Source organism: Ursus maritimus, unplaced genomic scaffold (genome assembly GCF_017311325.1).
Source record: "Ursus maritimus isolate PB19 unplaced genomic scaffold, ASM1731132v1 scaffold_17, whole genome shotgun sequence".
In the NCBI taxonomy this organism is placed as follows: Eukaryota; Metazoa; Chordata; class Mammalia; order Carnivora; family Ursidae; genus Ursus; species Ursus maritimus.
Window position 1 is genome coordinate 48,902,076 of NW_024424119.1, and position 22,948 is coordinate 48,925,023.

A 22,948-nucleotide genomic window follows, 5' to 3' on the forward strand; every position below is an offset into this window, starting at 1 on the left:
TGGATGAGGGGTCCCCCCAGGGCTTTGGCTCCCTTTCTGAGCACTTCACCAGGGTTGAAGGACCAGCGTGGCTATGGGCCACCCATGCGCTGTGTGATACCCACTGCCCTTCTCCCTGCTCTTCTGTCTCCCAGCTGCCAGCACAGCCTGAGCTCCCTCACTCGTGGCTCAGGTCTGTCTCTCCAGACTGTGCCCTCCGGGTGTCAGGGCACATCCCAGAGCCCAGCACAGGTTCCGGCTGACCTGAGTCTGTGGTCACTGAATGGAACCAAATGGGGTGCACTGGCAGAGGCCAGTGGCTAGTCCTTTCAGCAAGAGTTTCTTCCTCCCCTGGAGCTGAGCGCAGGGGAGGAGAAAATGGGCTGCTTTTTGATGTTGTAGTGCCTTTGAGATGGCTTGGATTCCTGGGTCCAGGTTCCCCCCAAACCATGCAAACAACATTCCTTTTCCAGCCTGCCGCAAGCAGACATCAAATGCAGCAGGAGACTGTAAGGTTAGACAACAAGAAGGACTTCCCAGCAGGGGAGCGAGAAAATTTGCTTAATTGGAACTGCCATTCCATAGAATGGGCTGCCTTGGGTTGCAGTGAGCTTTCCAGAGTTGCAAATGGCAGAGGCAAAGATTTAGGCCAAAGGGGAGAAATGGAAAAAGTTCAGTTTGGCTGGTAAAGTAGTGGTGAGGGTGGAGGGAGCCAGGGGCCTTACCCTGAGGGTCACGGTGGGAGAGGCCATTTGTTAGCATAGGTCCAGGGGAGGGATGGAATTAAGAGACAGTGAGAAGGGAGAGCCACCAGGAGCTGGTGGGCTGAGTGTGGGGAGGGGAAGGGGGCTTTGGCTGCAGGGTGGGGGTACCTTGTTCAGGTGGGGAGCACCGTGAGGGAACAAGCTGGGTGGGAAGGGCTGGGGCTTCTGAGCAGAAAGGAGGTCTCGAGGCTGCTGGCTGCTCAGGCCTGGGCTGGGGAGGGGGGTCCAGGCTGAGAAGAGATGGGGGCGTGTCCAGCAGGGTGGGATAACCCAGGACTTGGGAGTAGCTGGCATCATCAGGGGAAAAAGAATAGAAATCCTCCTCAGCCAGGAGGCTGAGGCAGCAGGACCTGAGAGGTCAGAGCGGGGGGTGCACGATGATCAGGTCAGACCCGCAGGGGCCCCCGAGGCCTGTCTGGAGCCCTGGGGCTTGGGGAGATGGGGTCGGTCAGACCCCTCCTCTAGAATCTGTTCCCGGTGGAGCAGCCTGGGCGGGCCTGGGGCGGGGGAGGAGGCGGGAGGGGAGGGAGGGAGGGGCCGGGCCTCTGTCCACGGCATTAGTGCTGGTTGGAGGGAGAGGGGGGTGCGGAGCCAGCCAGGCCGCCTGTTCCCACAGCCGGGAGCTGAGCGCGCTGCCATGGCGCTGGCCGGGCCTGGGACCCCAGCCTCCAGGCCCCTGGCCTCCCTCCTGCTGCGGCTTCTGCTCTTGGCTCCTGTCCTCTCCCTGCTGGGTGGTGAGTTGGGACACGAGCCTTGGGGTGGGGGTGGGGGACTGGGGCAGGGTCTGTCTCCCGAAGCAGATACCCTGGCCCCGGGGCTGTCTGTGTGGGTGCCAGGCCCGGCTGTGGGGCTGGGCACAGGCCAAGATGTGGGTGCAGAGGGGTGCGCTCTGCAGGCCACCTTGTGTGGAGGGGAGCGTGTCGGGCCTTGGGGCGTTGCTGTGTGGCAGAGGGGCCTGGGTCTGTTGTGAGTGTGCGTGGGGCTGTGGGGTGCTGACTGTGGGTGTGTGAAAGTTGTGAGCTGACCCGGCTGAGCCGCGGGTCGTCGTCTGAGGCTTTCTGGGAGTGGTGGGCTGCGTCCTAGCACAAGTTGTGGGATATAAGTTGTCAAGTGGGTTGAACTGTGTCTTAGCGCTGCGAAGGGGGACCCGGGGTGGGGGCAGCAGACCCCAGCTCAGGGGATGGTGGTGGGGAGGGAGAAGGAGGCCGGGGAGCTGGGGTCTACCTGCATCTCCTTCACGGGTGTGTTACCTGCCTGCCCTGGGGGCTGGGGGTGCTCTGGGGCCCCTGGGGGTGGCCAGGCACTCGGGAGCACGTGTGTCCGCCGCTGCCCCCTCCCCGGCACTCCCAGACCCAGCTGAAAGGGCTTCCTGAAGCCAGACCCCATTCGCCAAACGGCTTTGCTTTTGTCCCAGAGGATTCACGTGTGCGCCCGCAGCCTGGACTTCTTCCTGGGGGGTCTGGGGGTCGCTTTGTCTTGGTCACTATAGCTACGGGGCCAGGCCTGGGAAGTCCCCTGACCCCGCCTCCGCTGCTGGAGGAGGGAGCCAGCCAGGGAGGGGGTCCTGGACTTCACAGCCGGCCAGGGGGAGCCCCACCCCTCAGACTCCCAGGGGGGTAGGTCAAGACTCTCAGGCCCCTACCTGGGGCCCTCCTCCCCATTCATGGCTCACAATGCTGCTTGCCTTCATCTCCTCTCTGTAGGGCCCCCAGGGAGGAAGAGGACCCCATTTTGTAGTGGAGGACCTGAGGCTCAGGCAGGGATGGGGGCTCAGGAGCTGGGCTCCTGACGCAGATCTGGAGCTCAGGAGAGGAACCGAGGGCCTGCTCTTTGCTCTCTGCACACGAGGGGCGTGAAATTCTGGGGTGTGGACCTGCTGTTTGCCCCCTGCCCTCCTCACACCTGCAGACACACACACCTGCACTCCAGTGTGGCACGCGCAAGGGCACAGCCCACCACCACATGAGTTGTCCACAGACACGTGCCCTCACACGCATACACACGCGCCCCAGCAGGTACGTAACGGGTGCCTGCACACCAGCGTGCATGTACGTGAACCGTGAACTGTGAGGCAGAGTGAACACAAAGGAGATGGAGGCCACAGAAAACGTGGCCGCTGAGGGACATGCTCACCCCCGTCCAACCCCACTGGGTGCCCAGGGGCAGCCTTTCTCACTATGATTTCTGTGCAGGGAGCCCCCTCCCTGGGGATCCTCAAAAGCTGGGGTGAGAGCACCGTGGGCACGAGCACTTCTGGATACCAGCACCCGTGGCCTGGCTGCCAGGAGGAGAGGGGCTGGGGACGGTGTCCCTTGAAAAGTAATTTCCCTCCCCGAGGGGATGGGGTTTCTGGAAGCCTTGGGCCCCTGGCTCTGCTGCTCAGGCCTGCCAGGCCCTGAGCTGAGCCCCTCCATCCTGGGCCCACTCTGCCACAAAAGCCTGGCTGGTTGCTGTGGAGAGGACCAAGCATCTTGGAGTACAATGGGGCTTGCCGGGCTCTCACAGCCCACCCCACCGCCTGCACACCCCGGGAGCCTGGCCGACAAAGGGCAGCAGTCCAGTCCCCATGTCTGGCCCCTCCTCCCACCAGCGCTTGGGGGGGGGGAGGCTGTGGGATGGAAGCAGGGAGGCAGGGAGGCAGGGACGGAGCGCGGAGCCACACACATGTGAACCAGCATCAGGACTGGTTAGCTAGACGGCGTCTGCTCCAAGTAAACGTTTGTTGGCCAATGAAGAGATAGCACCACCAGCCACCCCCCGGAAGATTCTATGCTAACGAACTAATGTGATGGACTTTAGTTTTTGCTGTTGTTGTTGTTTTAATTAAAGATTTTTAGGGGCGCTTGGGTGGCTCAGTCATTGGGCATCTGCCTTTGGCTCAGGGTGTGATCCTGGCGTTATGGAATCGAGCCCCGCATCGGGCTCCTCCACTGGGAGCCTGCTTCTTCCTCTCCCACTCCCCCTGCTTGTGTTCCCTCTCTCGCTGGCTAATAAATAAATAAAATCTTTAAAAAAAATTTTTTTTAAAGATTTTTAAAATTTATTTATCATTTTTAAGTAATCTCTACACCCGACACAGTGCTTGAACTTGCAACTCCGAGATCAAAAGTCACAGGCTCTACCACTGAGCCTGCCAGGCGCCCCACGTGACGGACTGTGAATCTCCCCACAGCCCTGTGAGGTCGGCTTTAACACCCCCAGTTTACAGAGGAGGAAACGAGGCCCAGAGAGGGTCAGGAACTTGCCCAGAGCCGCAGAGCTGGTGTGTTCAGTACCAGCCCAGTAAAGCCACGTCCCTTCTCTGTGCCTGTGCCCCTTTAGGGCACCAAGCAGCTAACTGCGGGCCGGCCCGAGAACTTGATGGAAAAACACGGGGCTTCTCCAACTCGGGCTTGGCCTGGAAGCTGCAGTTTCCAAGGACATTTTAGACAGGAGACCACGAATAAAAGTGGCCTGTTTGGGTGGCAGAGTCTTGCCAGGTCTGCCTTGCCCTCACACGGGGAAGCGTCTCCACGGTCTTGGGCTCTGAGACTGAAGCCTGCAAACACTGGGATATGCCAGTGCCAGGCACAGGTGGGCGGTGAGTCGTGACAGCCGTTGTCACCGCTACTGTTACCAAAATTATAAATATTGTCGCCCCCCTTTTAGCTTTGGGGGGGCATAAACATTTTTGTGAAAGAGTATCCCAAACTTTCCCGTCTTGTTAGAGTAACTTAGCCCCTTCCTGGTGGCTCTGAGGCAGGGGGTATTCTCTCCTGTCCTTGGGGCCCAGTGAGCTGAATGGCGTTTGCCCATGTCAGAAGCTTCCACATCTTACGAGATCTCGGGCCACTTCTTGGAAATATCCTCTTTCTCGCCATGTCAAGACAAGAAGCTTCTTGTTCACCCTCAGTGGACACTGCCCATCCGTTGTTAGCAGTTATCATGACGCCTGTTCTAAGTGCACATAACATAGGAGTTACTAGGCACTGAGTGAGGCCCGAAGCCCAGTGCGACTGCCAACAGCCCCGGTGTGGTTAAAGAGGGAAGACTGACCACCCCCCAGGCCCGTCCTGGAACCCCCACGCTTGTGCCAACCTCTAGAGACTTTCCCCAGTGCCTGGGGAAGGCTGGGCGGGAATACACTACGGTGACAATGCATGGTGGGGACTAGAGTTTGCAAAGTGGGAATTTCACATGCTTTGGGAGATGTGAGCCTTTCAGAAGTCTGGAGATAATCTGCTTCTTCATTTTTTGAGGGTTGACTTGGGGCAAGTTTGTAGCCTCACTGAGTTAGAAAATCGAAGTTTTCTTAACAGCACCCACCTTTCCTGGTTTGAATCAAATGTAATCACGCAATCGTAGATGCAAGATGTGTAGCACGGCCTGGGGCCCATAGTAGGCACTCAGTAAACGGTTGCCGTTATCACAGTACAATCGTCCCCTCTGGGGAGAGAATTCCCTTCCTGGCGGTGGGATCTGGGCCTTCCGGGGCACAGGGCAGCAGGTCGAAGGGGAGGGGCGTGTGTCAATTAATCCCTCCCCTGCCAGGTCTTCCCAGGCTGCCTGAGAGGTCAGGAGGGATTTGTAAAGATAAGCACAGGCCCCTCGTCGCCCTGGCAACAGGCCACGCCCCCAGCCTGGCCCAGGGCCGGCCCCCCTCTGCCCCGCTGCCCTCACCTTTCTGCCTCTCAGCCCAGGGCTAGCCTGGCCTTCTGGTCTCACTCCTGCGACACAGAGAGCGGAGGCCAGCGCTTCTCGTGTCTCAGTGTGCAAAGGATTCCCCAGGGACCACACTGCAGTGCCCAGGCCCAACAGCTCTGAATCTCTAGGTCTGGAGTTGGGGGGCCAGAAATCTGTATCTATCTATCTTCCTTTCTTCCTTCCTCACTCTTCTTTTTTTTTTTTTTTTTTAAAGATTTTATTTTATTTATTTGACAGAGAGAGAGACAGCCAGTGAGAGAGGGAACACAAGCAGGGGGAGTGGGAGAGGAAGAAGCAGGCTCCCAGAAGAGGAGCCTGATGTGGGGCTCGATCCCAGAATGCCAGGATCACGCTTAACGACTGAGCCACCCAGGCGCCCCTCTCTCTCTTTTTTTTTTAAGATTTATTTATTTATTTTAGGGAGGAGGAGGAATCTTAAGCAGACTCCCCCTGAGCACAGAGCCTGACAACGTGGGGCTCGATCTCACGACCCTAAGATCATGACCTGAGCTGAAACCAAGATTTGGACCCTCAACCGGCTGTGCCCCCCAGGTGTCCCAGAAATCTGTATTCTTAATACAGGCCGGGGGTTCAGGAACCCCAGGGATGAAGGCTCTGGAGTAGTGAGACCTGGGTTTGGGTTCCAGCCCCTCACAGGCTGTGGGACAGTGAAGTCCCTTCCTCTCTGAGCCTCGCTTCCTTCAGCTTAGAGCAGGAATAATAGCACTATCTGTCTCCTAAGGTAAACATGAAGATAACTGGCAGTACACAAGAAAGAGGGTTGTGTCTCCCATCCAGGCTTTTGGGGCTAAGCATGCCTTGTGGGATAGGCAGCTCCCTCCCTCTCCTCCTGGCTCTGGCTGGAGGAGCTCCTTCCTCCCCTGTGCCTGGACTCCGTGGGGCGCCGTCATATAGGGTCACGGGCCACCCGCTCCCATGGCCATGTAGTGCCTGGCGCATTTCCCCCACGCCCTGTCTCCCCAGCCTGGTCCCACCTGGGTGGGAAGAAATGGAAGGCTCTGAACTGGGGGCAAAGCTCCAGATTTGGGTGGGGGTCTCAGGCCACACAGGTGAGGAGCAGCGCCCCGTTGGCATTGAATGAAGGGCTGCTGCTGCAGGACCCAGCAGCCGGGCCCCCCCAGAGCGGGCGGCTATGGTCACTGTCTCCTGGTCCTGAGCTGTGCTGGGTTGAGGAACCCTGATCAAAATGGCCACAGCCCTTCATGAAGGTTCACTGGGTACCAGGCCTTCACTCCTGTCCCCTCAGTGGCTCCTCACAGCACCCCATGAGGTGGCACTATTTGAACCCCAGAAGTCAGGCTTGCCTGATGCCCAAACCTCTGTCCTTTCCTAAGGGAGCTCTATCCACTCCACCCCCATCAGACTATCTTCCCACCCTCATCTGGCCATCTAGCCCTAAAGGACATGGCTCTAAATGGATGAGCCACAGTGGCTGGGGTGGGAAAGAAAGATGAGCTGCCCAGAAGCCCCTCCGAGAGAGGCCCAGACACCCCGGCCCTCGCCTACGTGGCCAGGCTTGGGAGAGGGGGCTGGGGAGGGAACTGTGGTCAGAGAGCGGTGTGGACACTAGAGCCCTACAGGGTCATCTTGGCCTGACAGTGTTGCAGACCCTCTGTCCCCTTGCAATGTGTCTCGCCCCGGGTGGGTGCTGGGGTCCCGGTCGGGGAGGGAGTGAGCGTGTGCTGAGCTGTACCAGGTGCTCTGGACACTCGGCGGTGACAGCCAGCTTCTCTCCCGGGTGCTGGGGTCTGTGTCTCCATATCCCTGTCCCCTGACCTGCTGGGCCCCGGCTGGGGAGGGTGGGGGTCGGCCAGTGGACGGCCCTGCCTGGTGGAATGTGGATGACGCTGAGCCTTATCTGGGGGGGTCTTCACCAAGGTGGGGGAAGGGAGGTGCAGGGCCTGAAGCGGTTCCAGGCCTGGTTAGTGTCTGGATGACAACCTGGGCAGGGGAGGGGTGGCTCGCAGAGCCCCGGCTTGGGGGTGCCTGTGGGTGGTTCCCCTCCCCCACCCCTTACTGAGGTCCTGCACGTGGCCCACGGCAGTACCTGAGGCTTTGAATCCTCCCACCACGTGCTGTGAGGCATGCCCTGTTTTCATCCCCCTTCCGGTGTGAGTCAGGCTCGGGAGCAGAAAGGACCTGCACAAGGTCTCAGAGCTCGTAACTGAGCTGGGATCTGGGCCCAGGGCAGTTCTACCTCAAAGCCTAGTTCTTAACCAGAGCCACAGGCTCTCAGGAGGGTAGGGGGCTGGTCCTGCCAGTGGCTTGGCTTCCAGACTAGCAGGTGACCCTCTAGCGTGGTGGAGGCAGCAGTGGCCTGAGCCAGCTGTCAGTCAGCAGGTCTCAACCCCTGCCCTGTACCCTGTGACCTTGGCCAGGCCAGCTGGTCAGCCATTTGCTGAGGTGGGGGATCCAGTGAGGGCCAGGGATCCCAGGAGAGGTTTCTAGGCCCGAGCAGTGAGCTGGAAGGAGGGACAAGGAGGGGGGCCCAGCTCACAGTCCCTGCCTTTGAAGTCCTCCATCTCCCGTTTCCCCCTGGGGATGTAGCTGCCAGAAGAGGTGGGGGGGACGGTGGGAGGAGCACCCCCCCGGGGAGGAGACAGAGTTGCAGAAGGGGAGACCCAGAGGAGACCCCCCTGAGAGACCTCAGGCAAGAGTCTTCACTTTCGGGGCCCCTGGGTGGCTCAGTGAGTTAAGCGTCTGCCTTCCGCTCAGGTCATGATCTCAGGGTCCTGGGATTGAGCCCCGCATGGAGTCTCTGTTCAGTGGGAAGCCTGCTTCTCCCTCTCCCACTCCCCCTGCTTATGCGCTCTCTCTCTCACTGTCAAATAAATAAATAAATCTTTAAAAAAAAAAGAGTCTTCACCTTCTCACTGAGTCTCAATTTGCTCTCTTGTAAAATGGGCACGACGGTGCCTGCCCCAAAGGGGTGCTGCAGGGAGGGTGAGACAGCAGAGCACAAAGCTCCCAGGGTCAGAGAGTGTCTGCCCTCTAATCCCGCTGGGGCTGAGGTGGGGGCAAACATCCGGGTCCCATTTCTCTTCATGGAGACCCTCCTGAGCCAGTCTCAGCTCTGCCCGTAGTTGTGCATGGGCTGTGGGGATATGGCTTCTAAAACCCCTGGCCCTCCCTCTAGCCTCCTGAATACAGACGGTCCCAAGCTTTCTGGCTCTGGGGTCCGGGCTGGGCCCGAGCGTGGGGAGGGGAACGCCCTGGTCCACCCCACCCAGCCCATTTTCTCTCTTTACAGGAATGGTGGCTTCCGAGCCCCCAAGTGTCTGTGCCTCAGCCCCGTGCGCTCCAGGGACCGAGTGCCAGGATACGGAGAATGGTAGCTACTCCTGTGCGCCCATGGAGCCCCGTGGCTGTGCCACCCAGCCGTGCCACCACGGCGCTCTGTGCGTGCCCCAGGGTCCAGACCCCGACGGCTTCCGCTGCTACTGCGTGCCCGGGTTCCAGGGCCCGCGCTGTGAGCTGGACATCGACGAGTGTGCGTCCCGGCCCTGCCACCACGGGGCCACCTGCCACAACCTGGCTGATCGCTACGAGTGCCGCTGTCCCCTTGGCTACGAAGGTAACGGGCTCACATCCTGGGAGGAGGTCCGCAATGTCCATCCCGTCAGTGGCTCGGGATGGAAAATCACACGTTCAGCTTCGACTTTAGTGCAGAGACACCCCCAGGCATCGTGGGCGCTCCAGGGCCTTCTGCTCTGGGTCTTGCTACGGAACGGATGCTTCTCGAGCTAACCTGGCAGCTCTGGATGGCAGTAGGAACGTGTGAGTGCGCCTGGTGCCTGACACTTCACAGACACTGGACAAAGGTTATTTCAGTCCCTTCTGGAGTTCAGTTTGGTGCTGGGGGTGGAGACACCCCCAGGCATCTCTGGTGGGACCAGAGGGCAGGTATGGCTGGTTTGGCTTTAATGAGGACAAGTCTAGAGAGTCTTTCTAGCATCTACTCACTTCAGACCTGTGTCAGACTGTAGTGTAGACACCATCTGGCTCATCTGATGGTTCTAGAGTATGGAGACTCCTGGTATGGTTCAGGTTGTAATGTGGACCCTCTTCCCCTCTGGGTAGCCCCTGAAGCTTGTTCAGGGAGACACTGGTGGTCTTGTTCAAACTAATGTGAGTGAGTGTAATGTAATGTGAGTGAGCCCCAGGGATCCCCGCTGTCTCAAGCGGGCGGGTAATGTATATACGAGGCTCTCAAGGGCTCAGAACACGGACTGGCATGCATACACGTGGGTCCTCGCCTCCAGGGTATGGCCCTGCCCCAGTCCCTTCCACGCTGTGATCAGGAGCATTCCGGAGTGACCGTCTAGAAGCCAGGAAGGAGGGGGCAGCTGGGCACAGGTCTGGGACAGGCTATGTCCAGGGCAGTGGGGAGCCTGCAGTATAGACACTCCTGGTTCTATTTCAACCCTGAATTCAGACAACTCTGCTCTGAAGGCAGAAGGCAGTTTGAGGTCACCTCAAAGCAAGGGGTGCACACTGAGGGGGGGCTGGGTCCCAGGGAGGGAGGTTATAGTGCAGAGATGGCTCTTGGCACTTTGAAACGGACTCGGAAACGGGTCCCACGTATCCTTCTCACCATGTGAGAGTCTCGGTGTCTGGAGTGTTAGTTGTGTATGTGTGAGGGAGGTCATGCGAAGTGTGTGTCTGTTATCTGTGGGTGTCTGGGCTCCCTGTGTGCACCCATGGGGACGGAGGTGAGTGAGTGCCAGCAGGTGTGTGCACCAGATGTCCCTGGGTGCTTTGGGTAACACTTTCTGGGTGAGTTGCGGATGTGAGCGGGGGCAGAGTCTGCCATGACTCATTTCTCTCCTCCTCCTTCCATTCAGAGCCAGGCGGGGGAGGTTGGGATTCCAGCAGCCAGGGCCTGGCTCCCCCTGGCACAAAGGGTGGGAGTGGGACTGGGGTGGGAGGAGTGAGGGGTCATAGGAGGGAGGGGCTGTGTTTTGTGCTCACTGAGCTGGGAAGGGGGAAGGTTCCAGCTGGAGCCGGCTGGGTCCCTGGCCCCCCAGGACCAACCCCACATAGGGGCAGGGGGAGGGCCTCTGGAGTCCATCGTGACATGTGAGCCCTGAGGTGAACTCAGCCGTACATCCCCAAACGCTGAGATTCTCTGTCTCCCTTCGTCTCCGCACATCTCCTCCCCTGACGGCCGCCCAACTGTCTCAGTTGTGCCCAGGGCTGAGGGGCTTCCCCAGATTTGAGGTTTTAGAAGCAAGAAGGTGTGGGGGAAACCAGGATGAGCTGGTCACCCCAGCATTTCTCGCTGAGGCCTGTCCCTCTCCCATGGAGTCCCTCTCTACACTCCCTTGAAAGCCGGCAGAGTGAGCCTTCCACGGTGTAGACAGAATCATGTAACTCAGCAGCTTTTAGAATGAGCCCAGATTGGGACCCCCGAGGCCACCACAGCCCCTAGCCCTGCCTCACCTCCTCTGCTCTCTCCTTTGCTCCTGACCCTCCATGCTCCCCTTTCTGAGGGCATCATGCTCCTGCCCCCAGCTGCTCTGGACCAGTCCCCGAGCCTGGAATCCAAATGCTGGCAAAGCGCCGTCCCAATCCATTGAATGCTTACTCATCTTTCAAAAGGCTCTTCTTCCAAGAAGCCTTCCCTGACTCTAATTCCCCAGGCCAGAACCCTGGGTCTTGCTTTTAGGGGATCCAGGAGCTCTCATTGCTGAGCTTACCACAATTAAAAATCCGCCCACATCTAAGTAATATTGACCTAATCCCCGTTTCCCCGGCTACACTGCTGGGAGCTCAGGGAGGCAGGGACGGCTGTCTTGTTTCGACCCCATTGCCACTGCCGTTTCAAGAAATACCTGCTCTGGGCGAATGGACCAGCGGATTCTCCCTGGATCCTCAGGTTTCCGCTCCTTGTAACTGTCTGAAGCTGGTTTCAGGTCGGCCTGCCTGGGCCTCTTGCGACTTCCCTCTGGGTGTCCATCTGTCTCTGTGTCTCCGGTCCTGTCCAGGGGTGACATGCGAGGCGGAGGTAGACGAGTGTGCCTCGGCGCCCTGTCTGCACGGGGGCTCGTGCCTGGACGGCGTGGGCTCCTACCGCTGCGTGTGCGCGCCGGGCTATGGGGGCGCCAGCTGCCAGCTGGACCTGGACGAGTGCCACAGCCAGCCGTGCGCACACGGGGGCCTGTGCCGCGACCTGGTCAACGGGTGAGCAGGGTGAGCGGGCGGCCGGCGCCCCGAGGGCGGCGGGGGGGGGCTGCACGCGGGAGGAGGGCCAGGTGGAGGCCGGTGGGCCGGAGGCTGGGGCGTGCTCAGCCGGCCCGCGCCCCGCTTCAGGTTCCAGTGCGACTGCGCGGACACGGGCTACGAGGGCGCACGCTGCGAGCAGGAGGTGCTGGAGTGCGCGTCGGCGCCCTGCGCGAACAACGCGTCCTGCGTCGAGGGCCTCGGGAGCTTCCGCTGCCTCTGCTGGCCAGGTGCGCGTGCGCGTGCGCGTGCGCCACCCTGGGGCGGCCGGGAGGTGTGCGCCTGCGCTCACCTGCCCTCGGCGTGTGGGCATGTGACGGCCGCTTCTCTGAACTTCACTTTTGCGGGCATCTGCCAAATAGGGCTAATGTAGCCCCTGCTCCTGGCATCGTTGCGAGGCGGGTAAAGGTGTGATGGCCGTGAAGCCCTGGCATCGTGCAAAGTGCCCAGTACAGTACTAGAGAGAACAGTAACAGGGCACTGATGAAGGCTGCCATGGTCATTCCCACCGTGCTCACCGCGTCCTTCCCTCCCCATGGTGGCGAGCATATTCTGAGCGGTCGTGAGCCGTGGAGGGGTGCTGCCCGGTGACCCCGTGTGACCGGCCCACGCGTGTGTACCCCCAGGCTACAGCGGCCCGCGGTGCGAGGTGGATGAGGACGAGTGCGAGTCGGGCCCCTGCCAGCACGGGGGGCAGTGCCTGCAGCGCTCAGACCCGGCGCTCTACGGAGGCGTCCAGGCCACCTTCCCCGGCGCCTTCAGCTTCCGCCACGCTGCCGGCTTCCTGTGCCGCTGCGCTCCGGGCTTTGAGGGTGAGTCCCCTTCCACCCTTCCGGGGGAGCAGGTCCGCCCGTGTGTGGATGCGGGGGGAGGGATGCCAGGGTTCCGCTCGAGGCCTGGCCCTGCCCCGTATGTGCCGCCCGCCTGAGTCAGCCCTTCTCCCTGGGCCTCGGTCTCCATAGCTCTAAAACGGGTCCTTCCAGCTCCAGTCTGGTTCTGAGGGCGCTGGCCTTCTTGCAGGGGACGAATGTGGCGTGGATGTGGACGAGTGTGCCTCACAGCCGTGCCTCAATGGAGGCCGCTGCCAGGACCTGCCCAACGGCTTCCAGTGCCACTGTCCGGATGGCTACACAGGTGCCGGGGGCGGATGGACACGGGGCGGGGGAGCAGGGCCAGGGTGGAGTCACGGCCTGGGGTGAGACGCTTCCTCTGGCTGATGCATGGAGGCTGTATTGACGGGGACAAGGAGAGGAGAAAGGACATGTGTGTGCTGGTCCGGGTGACAGCTAAGAGGGGCTGAGTGGGGACCCAGGCTTTGGAGACGAAAATGGAGGGAACTAAGTGGGTTGAGAACTATTTAGGGGGGACACTCTGGAGGCCCTGGGGGTTAGTCCAGGTATGAGTGGGAGTGTCAGAGATGCCAGCTGCTTTTGCTCTGGGTGACACCGGGTGTCCTTGCTTGTCCATACTGAGTCTGAGTGTCTGCGGAGCACCCAGAGGGAGGCGCCAGGGTGGGGGCTGGTGGCCCAGGGCCTGGGGCCCAGGAAAAACCAGACACCGGGGTTCAGGAGTATAGTCCTGGCAGTGGGGGCCACAGGTGGCCAAGACTGTCCAGGAGAACGTGGGGAGTGATGGGCAAAGAGAACCCTAAGCACCTGACATCCAGGGGCCGGGCAGAGGCCGAGGGGCCTAAGGGAGAGGACAGAAGAGGTCAAGGGGGCATCACAGATAGAAGGGTGAGCCTGACCTCTGGGAAGCTGGGGCCTACTGGGCAGGAGTTGGGGTGCAGAAAGCCTCTCCCTGCCTTGGGTACAGCAGATGCGTAGACATGCAGATACCCTTCCGTGGACGCTGGTGAACCCAGAGAACTCCTCCCTGCCCCCTCTGGAATGCCTGCGACACTTCCCCCGCGCCCGCCTGCATTCCTGCTTGGGCACACGGCCTCCTCTCCCTGGCAGGTTTCCTGGGCACTGGCTCCCCCGCCCAGGGGAAGGAGGCGGTGATCACCGCCCTCCTTCCTACCTCAGCTGCCCAAAGATCCTGGGCTCAGTGTCCCCCACCCCTGGGTGGCCGCCCTGGAAGCACATCGTCTGCCCCTGTGGGCTGAGACTCCCTGAGTCCTGCCTGGGAGCAGTGGCCTTGCAGGCACCAGGCGGGCCCCCCACGGCGTGCACTGCCCCTGAAGAGCATTTCTGTGCATTTCGTTCCCTCCTCATCACACCCCCACGAGGTAGGGTTCTTACAGATGAAGTAACGGAGGCTTGAGAGAGGGGGTGTCATTCCTGCTGTTCACCAGTGTCCGCCAGAGCCCAGCTCCTCCCCAAGCTGAGCTCAGCTGACGGGTGACAGGGAGGTCAGATCTGAGGTCAGGGCCTGGGAGGGGGAGCCCTGACCGTAGGGTTGGGCTCCTTACCGCTGTCCACCCCCATCCTCCCTTTGGGTCGTGCTGGCCTGGGGGAGGCCGGTGCCTGGCATACCCGAGTCAGCTCTGAAGGAGGCTGCTGGTCAGGCAGGGAGCTCTGCTCCCCCGGCCCACGACCCGCCCGCCACTCTTGGCCATCCATGGGGAAACGCGATGGGGCCGCGGGCTCTGTGGACTTTCCTGGGCGGCCTGTGGCTCCTGGCAGGTATGCAGGGCTGGGGCCTTAGGCAGGATGAGGTGTGGCTGGCGGTTCCCAAAAGGAGGCTGTGGGGTTTGGGGGCTGACTGGGGCCAGGATTCAAATCCTGGTGGCTTCTCTGGGCCTGGGCTCCTCCAGCTGGGGGATGGTGGGAAGGGCTGGCCTTGGTTGTTTTCTGGAGGCTCTGGCTGAGCTGGGGTTGGGCTGTGGCCTCTTGATGCAAGCTGGGGCCAGAGCACCTGGTGTGGGCGCTCCTGGAGGGGAGGGTGAGGTGGCCCCTCCATAGTCAGCATGGGGTCCTGGGGCAGAGGGCTGGGGGGATGGAGCCTAGATGCACACATCCACCCCACTCCCACCTCCATTCTGGCACTCTGTCCACAAAAGCCATGCCAGGCCCTTAGCTGGGCACCAAGGACACATTCAGGCCTCCAAAGGAGGTCTCAGCTGAGTAAACAGATACTCTCAGTACAGGGTTCTGGGGAGCTGTGTCTGGGAGTGGGCAGGGAGTTGGGAGTGACGCAAAAGCTTGGGGCTGGGAATCAGACAAAAAGCCTCCTGGGGGCCTGGCCCTTTGAATTTGGGCTTTGCAGGATGAGTAGGAGTTTGACCAGCAGGGTAAGTGAGGAGAAGGCATTCCAAGCGGAGGAAACAGTATGAGCAAAGCCCCCAGGGAAATGTTTTCCAGGAAATGCATGGAGGAACGGGCAGTTCAAGGTTTGGAGGGAGCAGGGTTGAGACTTGAGGGCCGGGTAGGGCCCAGCCCCTGAGGGGGGTTGAGTGTCCGGGTGAGTGATGGGACCTTAAGCAGCAGGGAACTCTGGCCAGGCAATGCTTTAGAAATAGGCCTTTGGCTCCTTGGGGAGATGGACGGTAGAGGGGGTTGAAGGCAGGCAAAGTAGAGGGCACTAGACCGTGGCCCTGCGAGCTGGTGAGGCAGGGAGGTGGTCTGGGAGAAATGGGGAGACTGGCGAGTGTTTAGGGGATAGAACTCACAGGGCCCGGAGACCTGCCAGACGTGGGAAAGGAAGGGGTATCTTGGATTCCAGCCTCCAGAGACTTTAGGGGACCATGAGCAAGCCTTTGGGGATTAGGAATTGGTTCGGTTGCTAGGTGCAGAGATCCCCGTCCCAAAAGGCATGTAAGCTCTGCTTTGAGTGCTTGGTTCTTGCCTTGAGTGCTGAGCCTTGGCCTGGTCTCTCCCGAAGGCCTGGCATGTCAGGAAGATGTGGATGAATGCCTGTCAGAGCCCTGCCTCCACGGTGGGACGTGTGACGACACCGTGGCGGGCTACGTTTGCCGGTGCCCGGAGGCCTGGGGTGGACATGACTGTTCCGTGAGGCTCACCGGCTGCCAGGGCCACGCCTGCCCACGGGCTGCCACCTGCATCCCCATCTTCAAGGCCGGCGTCCACAGTTACGCCTGCCGCTGCCCACCCGGTAGCCGTGGACCTTTCTGTGGCCAGAATACCACCTTCTCTGTGGTGGCCGGGAGCCCTGTGCAGACATCTGTGCCGGCTGGCGGCGCCCGGGGTCTGGCACTGAGGTTTCGCACCACACTGCCTGCTGGTGCCTTGGCCGCTCGCACTGACACCCAGGACAGCTTGGAGCTGGCACTGGCGGGGGGCACACTTCAGGCTACCCTCTGGGGCCATGGCAACACCGCTGTGCTTACCCTGAAGCTGTCGGACCTGGCTTTAAATGATGGCCGCTGGCACGAAGTGGAGGTTTCGCTGCACCTGGCAGTCCTGGAGCTGCGGCTCTGGCACGAGGACTGTCCTAATGGGCTCTGTGTGGCCTCCGGTCCTGTGGCCCCAGCTCCTGTGGCTTCCGAAGCACCGACGCCTGCCGGATTCTGCTCCGTTCAGCTGGGTGGCAGAGCCTTTGAAGGCTGCCTGCAGGATGTGCACGTGGACGGGCACCTCGTGTTGCCCGAAGACCTCGGCGAGAATGTCCTCTTGGGCTGCGAGCGCCGAGAGCAGTGTCAGCCTCCACCCTGTGCCCACGGAGGGGCCTGCGTGGACATGTGGACTCACTTCCACTGCAGATGCATCCGGCCCTATAGCGGTCCTACCTGTGCTGATGGTGAGGAGCAAGGCAGGTGGGCCCCCCGGGGCAGAGAGTGTGCCTGCCCCTGGCCCACAGGCCTCACCCCCCACACCCTCTCTCCCTGCAGAGGTTCCTGCGGCCACCTTTGGCTTGGGGGGCACTCTGAGCTCTGCCTCCTTCTTGCTCCACCAGCTGCCAGGCCCCAACCTCACCGTGTCCTTTCTCCTCCGTACTCGGGAACCTTCTGGCCTGCTGCTCCAGCTTGCCAACGACTCAGCAGCTGGGCTAACGGTCTTCCTGAGCAACGGCCAGGTCCAGGCTGAGGTGCTGGGCCATCCTACGCTGGTGCTTCCTGGGCGCTGGGACGATGGGCTCCGCCACCTGGTGACGCTCAGCTTCGGGCCCGACCAGCTGCAGGGCTTGGGGCAGCAGGTGCACGTGGGTGGGAGGCTCCTCCCTGCTGACGCCCAGCCCTGGGGTGGGCCCTTCCGAGGCTGCCTCCAGGACCTGAGACTCAATGACCTCCACCTCCCGTTCTTTCCGCTGCTGCTGGGGAACTCAAGCCAGCCCGGCGAGCTGGGCAGCAGGCAGTCCTGGAACCTCACCCTGGGCTGCGTCTCCGAGGACACATGCAGTGTAAGTTCCCCGGGAAGAGGGCTGGGTCCCTTTCTCAGGTCTGTCCTGCATCTCGGGGGGTTAGCACGTCTTTCTGGCGAGGACAATGGTGGGAGGTGCAGCACTGCCCAAGTTCCCACTGCTAGAGAGCAGCAGTGCAGGGTTCACAGTAGTCTCTCTGGCCGAGCTGCTCTTGCCCTCTGGTGGGCCCCATACCTCCCTCCCCAGTCTTGGTGGGAGACAGACACCCTGACCCAGGCAGAGGGCTGCCTGAGCCTTTCTATAGGAGCTGCCTGGGGACAGGGACGTCCTTGGGTCCATGGACAAAGCACCGGCCTTGGCATTGGAATGGCCTGAGTGTGAACTCTAGCTCCTCTATGTACTGCCTGGATGAGCCAGGCAGGTGGCTTCTCCTTTCTGAGTCTCAGTTTCTTTATCTGCAAAATGGGGACAATAGTGACTTCCTCTCTGGGTTTTACAATAGCCGCTCAAGGAAGAGCCACTGCAGTGATGGTTTTGGTGGGATGATGCTCGCCCGGCCTGAGCCAATCCCTGCCCTGATTTTTCTGCAGCCCGACCCCTGTCTCAATGGTGGAATTTGTCTCATCACCTGGAATGACTTCCACTGCACCTGCCCTGTTAACTTCACGGGGCCAACATGTGCCCAGCAGCTGTGGTGTCCTGGCCAGCCCTGCCTCCCGCCTGCCACCTGTGAGGAGGTCCCTGATGGCTTTGTCTGTGAGTATGTGCTCTGGGCAGCCCCCGTGCTGGGTTCTGGACACCCAGGCTGGGTCAGAGCCCACCCTTACCCTGAGGGCTCATAGGCAGTGGACCAGGATGCCAACAGCCCCCAGTGTGGTTAGGCCACTGCATCCATAGGGACAGGTTTTCTGGAGGAAGACAGCATTCACCAGGTTTCCAAGGGCAAGTAAGACTCTGGGCATAGGGGAGGACATTTTAGAGAGGGGCAACAACATGTGCAAAGGCCCTGGGGTTTATAAGAACAACTAAAACACAGTTACAGGTGTTGGGGTGGAGATGTTGCGGGGGGAGCCTTGAAAGCTAGGCCCGGCAGCTCAGAACTTTCTCCCAAGGTCAGTGGGAAGCCACAGGATGCTTTTAGGCAGGAGAGGGACATGGTCAGCATTTTAGAAAGATGGCTGCATTTTTATTAAAATGCATGATTGGCATTTTAAAAATCTGCATTTAAAAAAGATGACTGCAGTGAATAGTGAGCCTCAGTGATGAGACTGAGCAACTCTGCTGAAGACGGAAGGGGGCAGAGGCATCATTGCCTGGTCTGTGACCTGGAGGGGAGGGGAGGCACCGCTGGGTAGGGTCAGTCTCCCCAGCACGGCCTGAAGCTGGTTCTCCGAGGTAGGGAATTCGGAGGGGTGGAAGCCACGGTGGTGGGGGCGATGGTTCCCAGGATTGGATGGTGGGTGGGTGTGCCCCCCTCGAGATGGGCGGGGGGCCGTGGGGGCGGCAGGTGTGTCACCCTCGGGCTTGGGCCGGAGATGGCTGCACGTGGGCCCTTTCCCGACGCTCCCTCTCCTTGCAGGTGTGGCCGAAGCCACGTTCCGCGAGGGCCCCGTGGCTGCCTTCAGCGGGCAGAACGCATCGTCGGGGCTGTCGCTCAGTGGCCTGTCGCTGGCCTTCCGCACGCGCGACTTCGAGGCCGGGCTGCTGCGCGCCTCCGCGGGCAGCCAGGAAGCCATCTGGCTGGCCGTGCGCAACGGCTCGCTGGCGGCCGGCGTGCGCAGCGGCCCTGGCCTGCCCGGGGCGGTGCTGCCGGCGTCTGGTCCGCGTGTGGCCGACGGCGCCTGGCACCGCGTGCGCCTGGCCATGGAGCGCCCAGTGGCCGGTGCGTCGCGGTGGCTGCTGTGGCTGGACGGGGCGTCGGTGCCCGTGGCGCTGCGCGGCCTGGCGGCGACCTGGGCTTCCTCAGCGGCCCGGCGCGCCCGCGTGCTGCTGGCCGAGACTTCACGGGCTGCCTGGGTCGCGTGGCCGTCGGCGGCCTCCCGCTGCCCCTGGCGCGCCCGCGACCCGGCGCAGCCAACGGCTCCCGGGAGCACTTCTCGGCCTGGCCCGGGGCACCGGCCCCACGCCTCGGCTGCCACGGCGCGCGCGTGTGCGTCCCCTCTCCCTGCCTGCACGCCGGCTGCCGCGCGACCTCTCAGCGCTGCTCGCCTGCGCCTGCGGCCGGTGGGAGGGCCGGCGCTGCGGCCGCGCCGCCGTGTCGCTCGGCACCCTGCGTTCGCGGCCGCTGCCACTCGCGCCCGGACGGCCGCTTCGAGTGCCGCTGCCCGCCTGGCTTCGTGGGCCCGCGCTGCAGGTGCGGACGGCGGGGGTTCCCTGGGCGGGGTGGGGGCGGGGCACCGAAGCCCGCGGGCGCCGCAGCCGCGGCTCTGGTTCTGTGGACCAGCCCCTTCCCTTCTCTGAGCACCCGTGCCCTGGTCTGTGCGATGGGAACGGCAGTCCCTAGCATTGCCAGATGGAACCCAGATAAGTTTGAATTTGAGACAAATGACGTTCTTGTCGGGGGGTGGGGGGTCGGGGATGGGGGAACCCAGAGCTAGATTTGGGAAGACAGCTTGGAGCCTCTCTGCTTGGCCACCCACCATCGACGGACCTTCATCCCCATTAGCCCTGCGAGGATGGCAGGAGCAGAGTGAGGCGGCTGGAGGCTTCGATGCTTCCCCTCTTCTGTCTGGGTTTGACCCCCTCTGGAGCCAAGCTTATGGAGGTTGTCAGGCAGAGGCGTGACTTCCCCCTCCCCCAGAGGGAATGTCAGGCCCAAGGTTTACGTTTAGCAACGTGCTTTTGTTCCAAGGAGAGCCCTGACATTCATCAGCTTCTCCAAGGACTCCGAACGAACGAACGAACGGGGGGAGGGACGTTCCCATCCAGGGTCTGGAGGTTGCACACCTTGTTGGGGGTGGGGCTGGAGCCGCAGGAAGACAGCCCGGTGCCCCATCCCTTCCCCCTCAGGTGCCACTTCCACGATCGATATCAGGGTCTATAGCAGTTGGGCCCTGAATGCCACAGCTCAGGACGCAGAGGCTCAGGGGGCCTGTGGTGGCCTGTGGTGGCCTCAGGGGCTGGGGGCTGGGCCGGGGCCCCAGCGAGCTGCCCCCAGTGCAGCCTCTGTGCTTCTCCCCAGGTGGCCCGTCCTGCCGGAGGAATGTGGGCTGAACCTCACCTGCCTCAGTGGCCCCTGTGAGGGGGGGCTCCCGGGGGCCAACTGCAGCTGCCAGGAGGGCTTTGCTGGCCAGAGGTGGGCCTGGGTGCTGGGGGCCGGGGGCCGGGCAGGGTGGGGCCTGGGATCCCTTCCAGTCAGGGCCGGCAGAATGGGGCGTGGATCCTTGCTCACCTTCTCAACCCTCACAGTGACCACCGGGCCAGACGGCCCGCCTCTGTCACTTGAGTTCTTTCCTCCTGGGGTTCCCGAGGCCATCCTGTGTTATGCCATCCCCTGGGGATGTAGCGGCCTGGTGGTGGTTCTCAGGGCCTCCTCCTCAGCCCACTGCGTCAGGACTGCCCGGGGGAGACCGTGACCGCGCAGGTTCTGGGCCCACTGCAGAGAGAAGGCGCCCGCATCCCTCGGGAGCTGTCCTCCCACAGGCTCCCTGGCGCTTCTGACCAGGCGGGTCATGCTCTGTCGTGAATGCTGGGGCCAAGGGGGGTGGTTGTGGAGGTCACAGTCGGCCTCTGTCACTCGGCAGGGCCCTGCCAGGTGGGGACTGCATGGCAACAGTGGATGGACACCTGCGTATTGGGGGAGGGGGCTCGAGAAGCTGAAGCAGATCAGGGAACGAGAGGCCGCACAGGAGGGAGCAGCTTTCAGAGCCTCGCCTTCTCTGCTTCCCAGGTGTCAGCTCCCCTGTGAGGCCAACCCCTGCTTGAACGGGGGCACCTGCCGGGCGGCTGGAGGGCTGTACGAATGTATCTGCAGTGCGAGGTTCTCGGGCCAGTTCTGTGAAGTGGTGGTGAGTGATGCCACAGGGGCTTGGCGAGAGCCCTGTTTTGGACTTTAGTGAGATGATTTGGCGGGGGGCGGGCACCTACCCGGTCGTGGCGCTGTTCCTGAACCAGGCCTGTGGTGGGGCGGGGAGTAGTAGGGAAGGAGACTCAGGGAGAGCCTTGGAGGCCCCACCATCCCTCTGGGGACTGGCAGCGAAACAGTTGGGCTCTGGCAATTCCTCTCTGGGACCAGGATTCAGGACCCACGGGATCTTGGAATTCTGGGATTTCGGTTGGTGGATACAAGAGCCTGTAATCTCCAGTGGTCTGTGTGCCAGGATTCTAGAGTAGGAAGATTTGGAGAGCCCAGGATCTGAGCCAGAGCAGCCAGGGAGGCTCAGCTGAGGAGGGGCCCAGTAGGTGGGGGCCAGCAGGTAGCTTGAGCGGGAACCTCCCCCAAGCCCCCTTCCCACCAAGGGGCGGAACCAGCGCCACAGGCCCAGTGAGCAGCGAGCCCACAGTGGGTGCTGCTGGGAGAGATGTAGGCAGGGAAGCCTGGAGAGGAGCCTTGATCTCCGCAGGCTGCTGGCAGCCCCCGTCATAAACCCGCAAATCCCCTCTGCTTCTGGGGAATGTTTCCTTTCAAGTTGAACTTTACAGCCTCTGGCTCCCCTACCTGCCCTCCTCGCAGGGCCAAGGGAGGAAATGGCTTTACAGCTCTCCCAGAAGTACCCAGGGGTGGAGGCTGGGGATGGCCCATTCCGGGCTGGTATGAATGTCTCTCTCCAGCCCTGGGTACCTTTCCTCATTCAGGGCTGGGTACCGGCACTTGGGACCCCGGTCCCAGTGGCCTGAGAGCTTCACAGAACAGAGGGCGGGCGGGTGAATCTGAGACCCTTGGGCTCTGGAATCTAGGAATTCTGTGATGTGGGGGCTTCGCAGTTCCAGGCCTATAGAATCTTCGATGGGGGCATCCTGGTTCTGTGACGGGAGCTGGAGAGGTTTCCTGGGCTCCCTGAAGCCTGGTCTCAGTCTCCCTGGCCGGGCAGACCCTGGCGGATGCTGAGCTCACTGTCAGCTAGGCGGGCCTGCCTCCGCTCCTGCCCTGCACGGGCCACCTGGCCAGGGAGCCTCTCCTACTCCTGCCTGAGAGGTCTCCCACTTGGGATAAGCATGGTCTCCACAGACACTAAAAAACCAGACCACCCTTTGGGATGGGGCGGATTCGAGTCCCCAGCGCTGCAGACTGGATGAGTTTACTGCAGGGAGGGGAAGCCGAGTGAGGAGGCTGGGTGGCAGGGCCCACTTTGGCCAGGAAAGGAAGGGCCTGCAGCTGGAATTCAAGGCTGAAGGATGGTGGTGTGGGCATGGCATGGACCCTGGGGGCAGACGGAGTTGACTGCCAGTCCTGGCTTGCTGGTCACGTGTCTGGGGAATCTGGGCAAAGCCTCTGTTTTCTCCTTTACTGCTTACCCAGTGCTACCAGGCAGGCCCTGCTCTGGGCACTTGGAATTCACTGGTAAACAAAATAAAGCAAAGATTCCTGTCCTCCCAGGAGTGAGGGAGTATCCCCACCCCCTTCATTAGACCATTGTGAAGTTTAGGTACCCCCCCCGCCGCACAGGCACGGAGCCCGCGCCCCCAGCCCTCATTACCGCATCTCTTGCAGAAGGGCCTGCCGCTGCCCCTGCCCTTCCCGCTGCTGGAGGTGGCCGTGCCCGCGGCCTGCGCCTGCCTCCTCGTCCTCCTCCTGGGCCTTCTCTCAGGGATCCTGGCAGCCAGGAAGCGCCGCCAATCAGAGGGCACCTACAGCCCCAGCCAGCAGGAGGTGGCCGGAGCCCGGCTGGAGATGGACAGTGTCCTCAAGGTGCCGCCGGAGGAGAGACTCATCTAGGCCTGCCGGCTGCCGGCTCCAGCACCGACGAGGTCCCACGTGATTTCTACCTGAGGACCCCAGGAGGCCGCGACCAGTGGCCGGCCTCTTCCCGCAGCCGCGGGGCCCAGGATACCTACTGGCCACCCCCGCCTCTGCCCCG

At 61.7% G+C, this 22,948-nt stretch overlaps 1 protein-coding gene across 1 annotated transcript; it reads left to right on the top strand.

Moving 5' to 3' along the window:
* Nucleotides 1-1,380: 1,380 nt before the first annotated feature.
* Nucleotides 1,381-22,806, top strand: CRB2 (crumbs cell polarity complex component 2). Its single transcript, XM_040631407.1, is given in 16 exon segments — nt 1,381-1,477; nt 8,698-9,021; nt 11,435-11,630; nt 11,760-11,899; nt 12,296-12,481; nt 12,690-12,803; nt 15,495-16,370; nt 16,462-16,970; nt 17,522-17,687; nt 18,511-18,876; nt 18,879-19,112; nt 19,115-19,172; nt 19,174-19,284; nt 20,113-20,226; nt 20,821-20,938; nt 22,582-22,806. Coding segments are annotated over 16 exon segments (3,834 nt in total).
* Nucleotides 22,807-22,948: the final 142 nt, after the last annotated feature.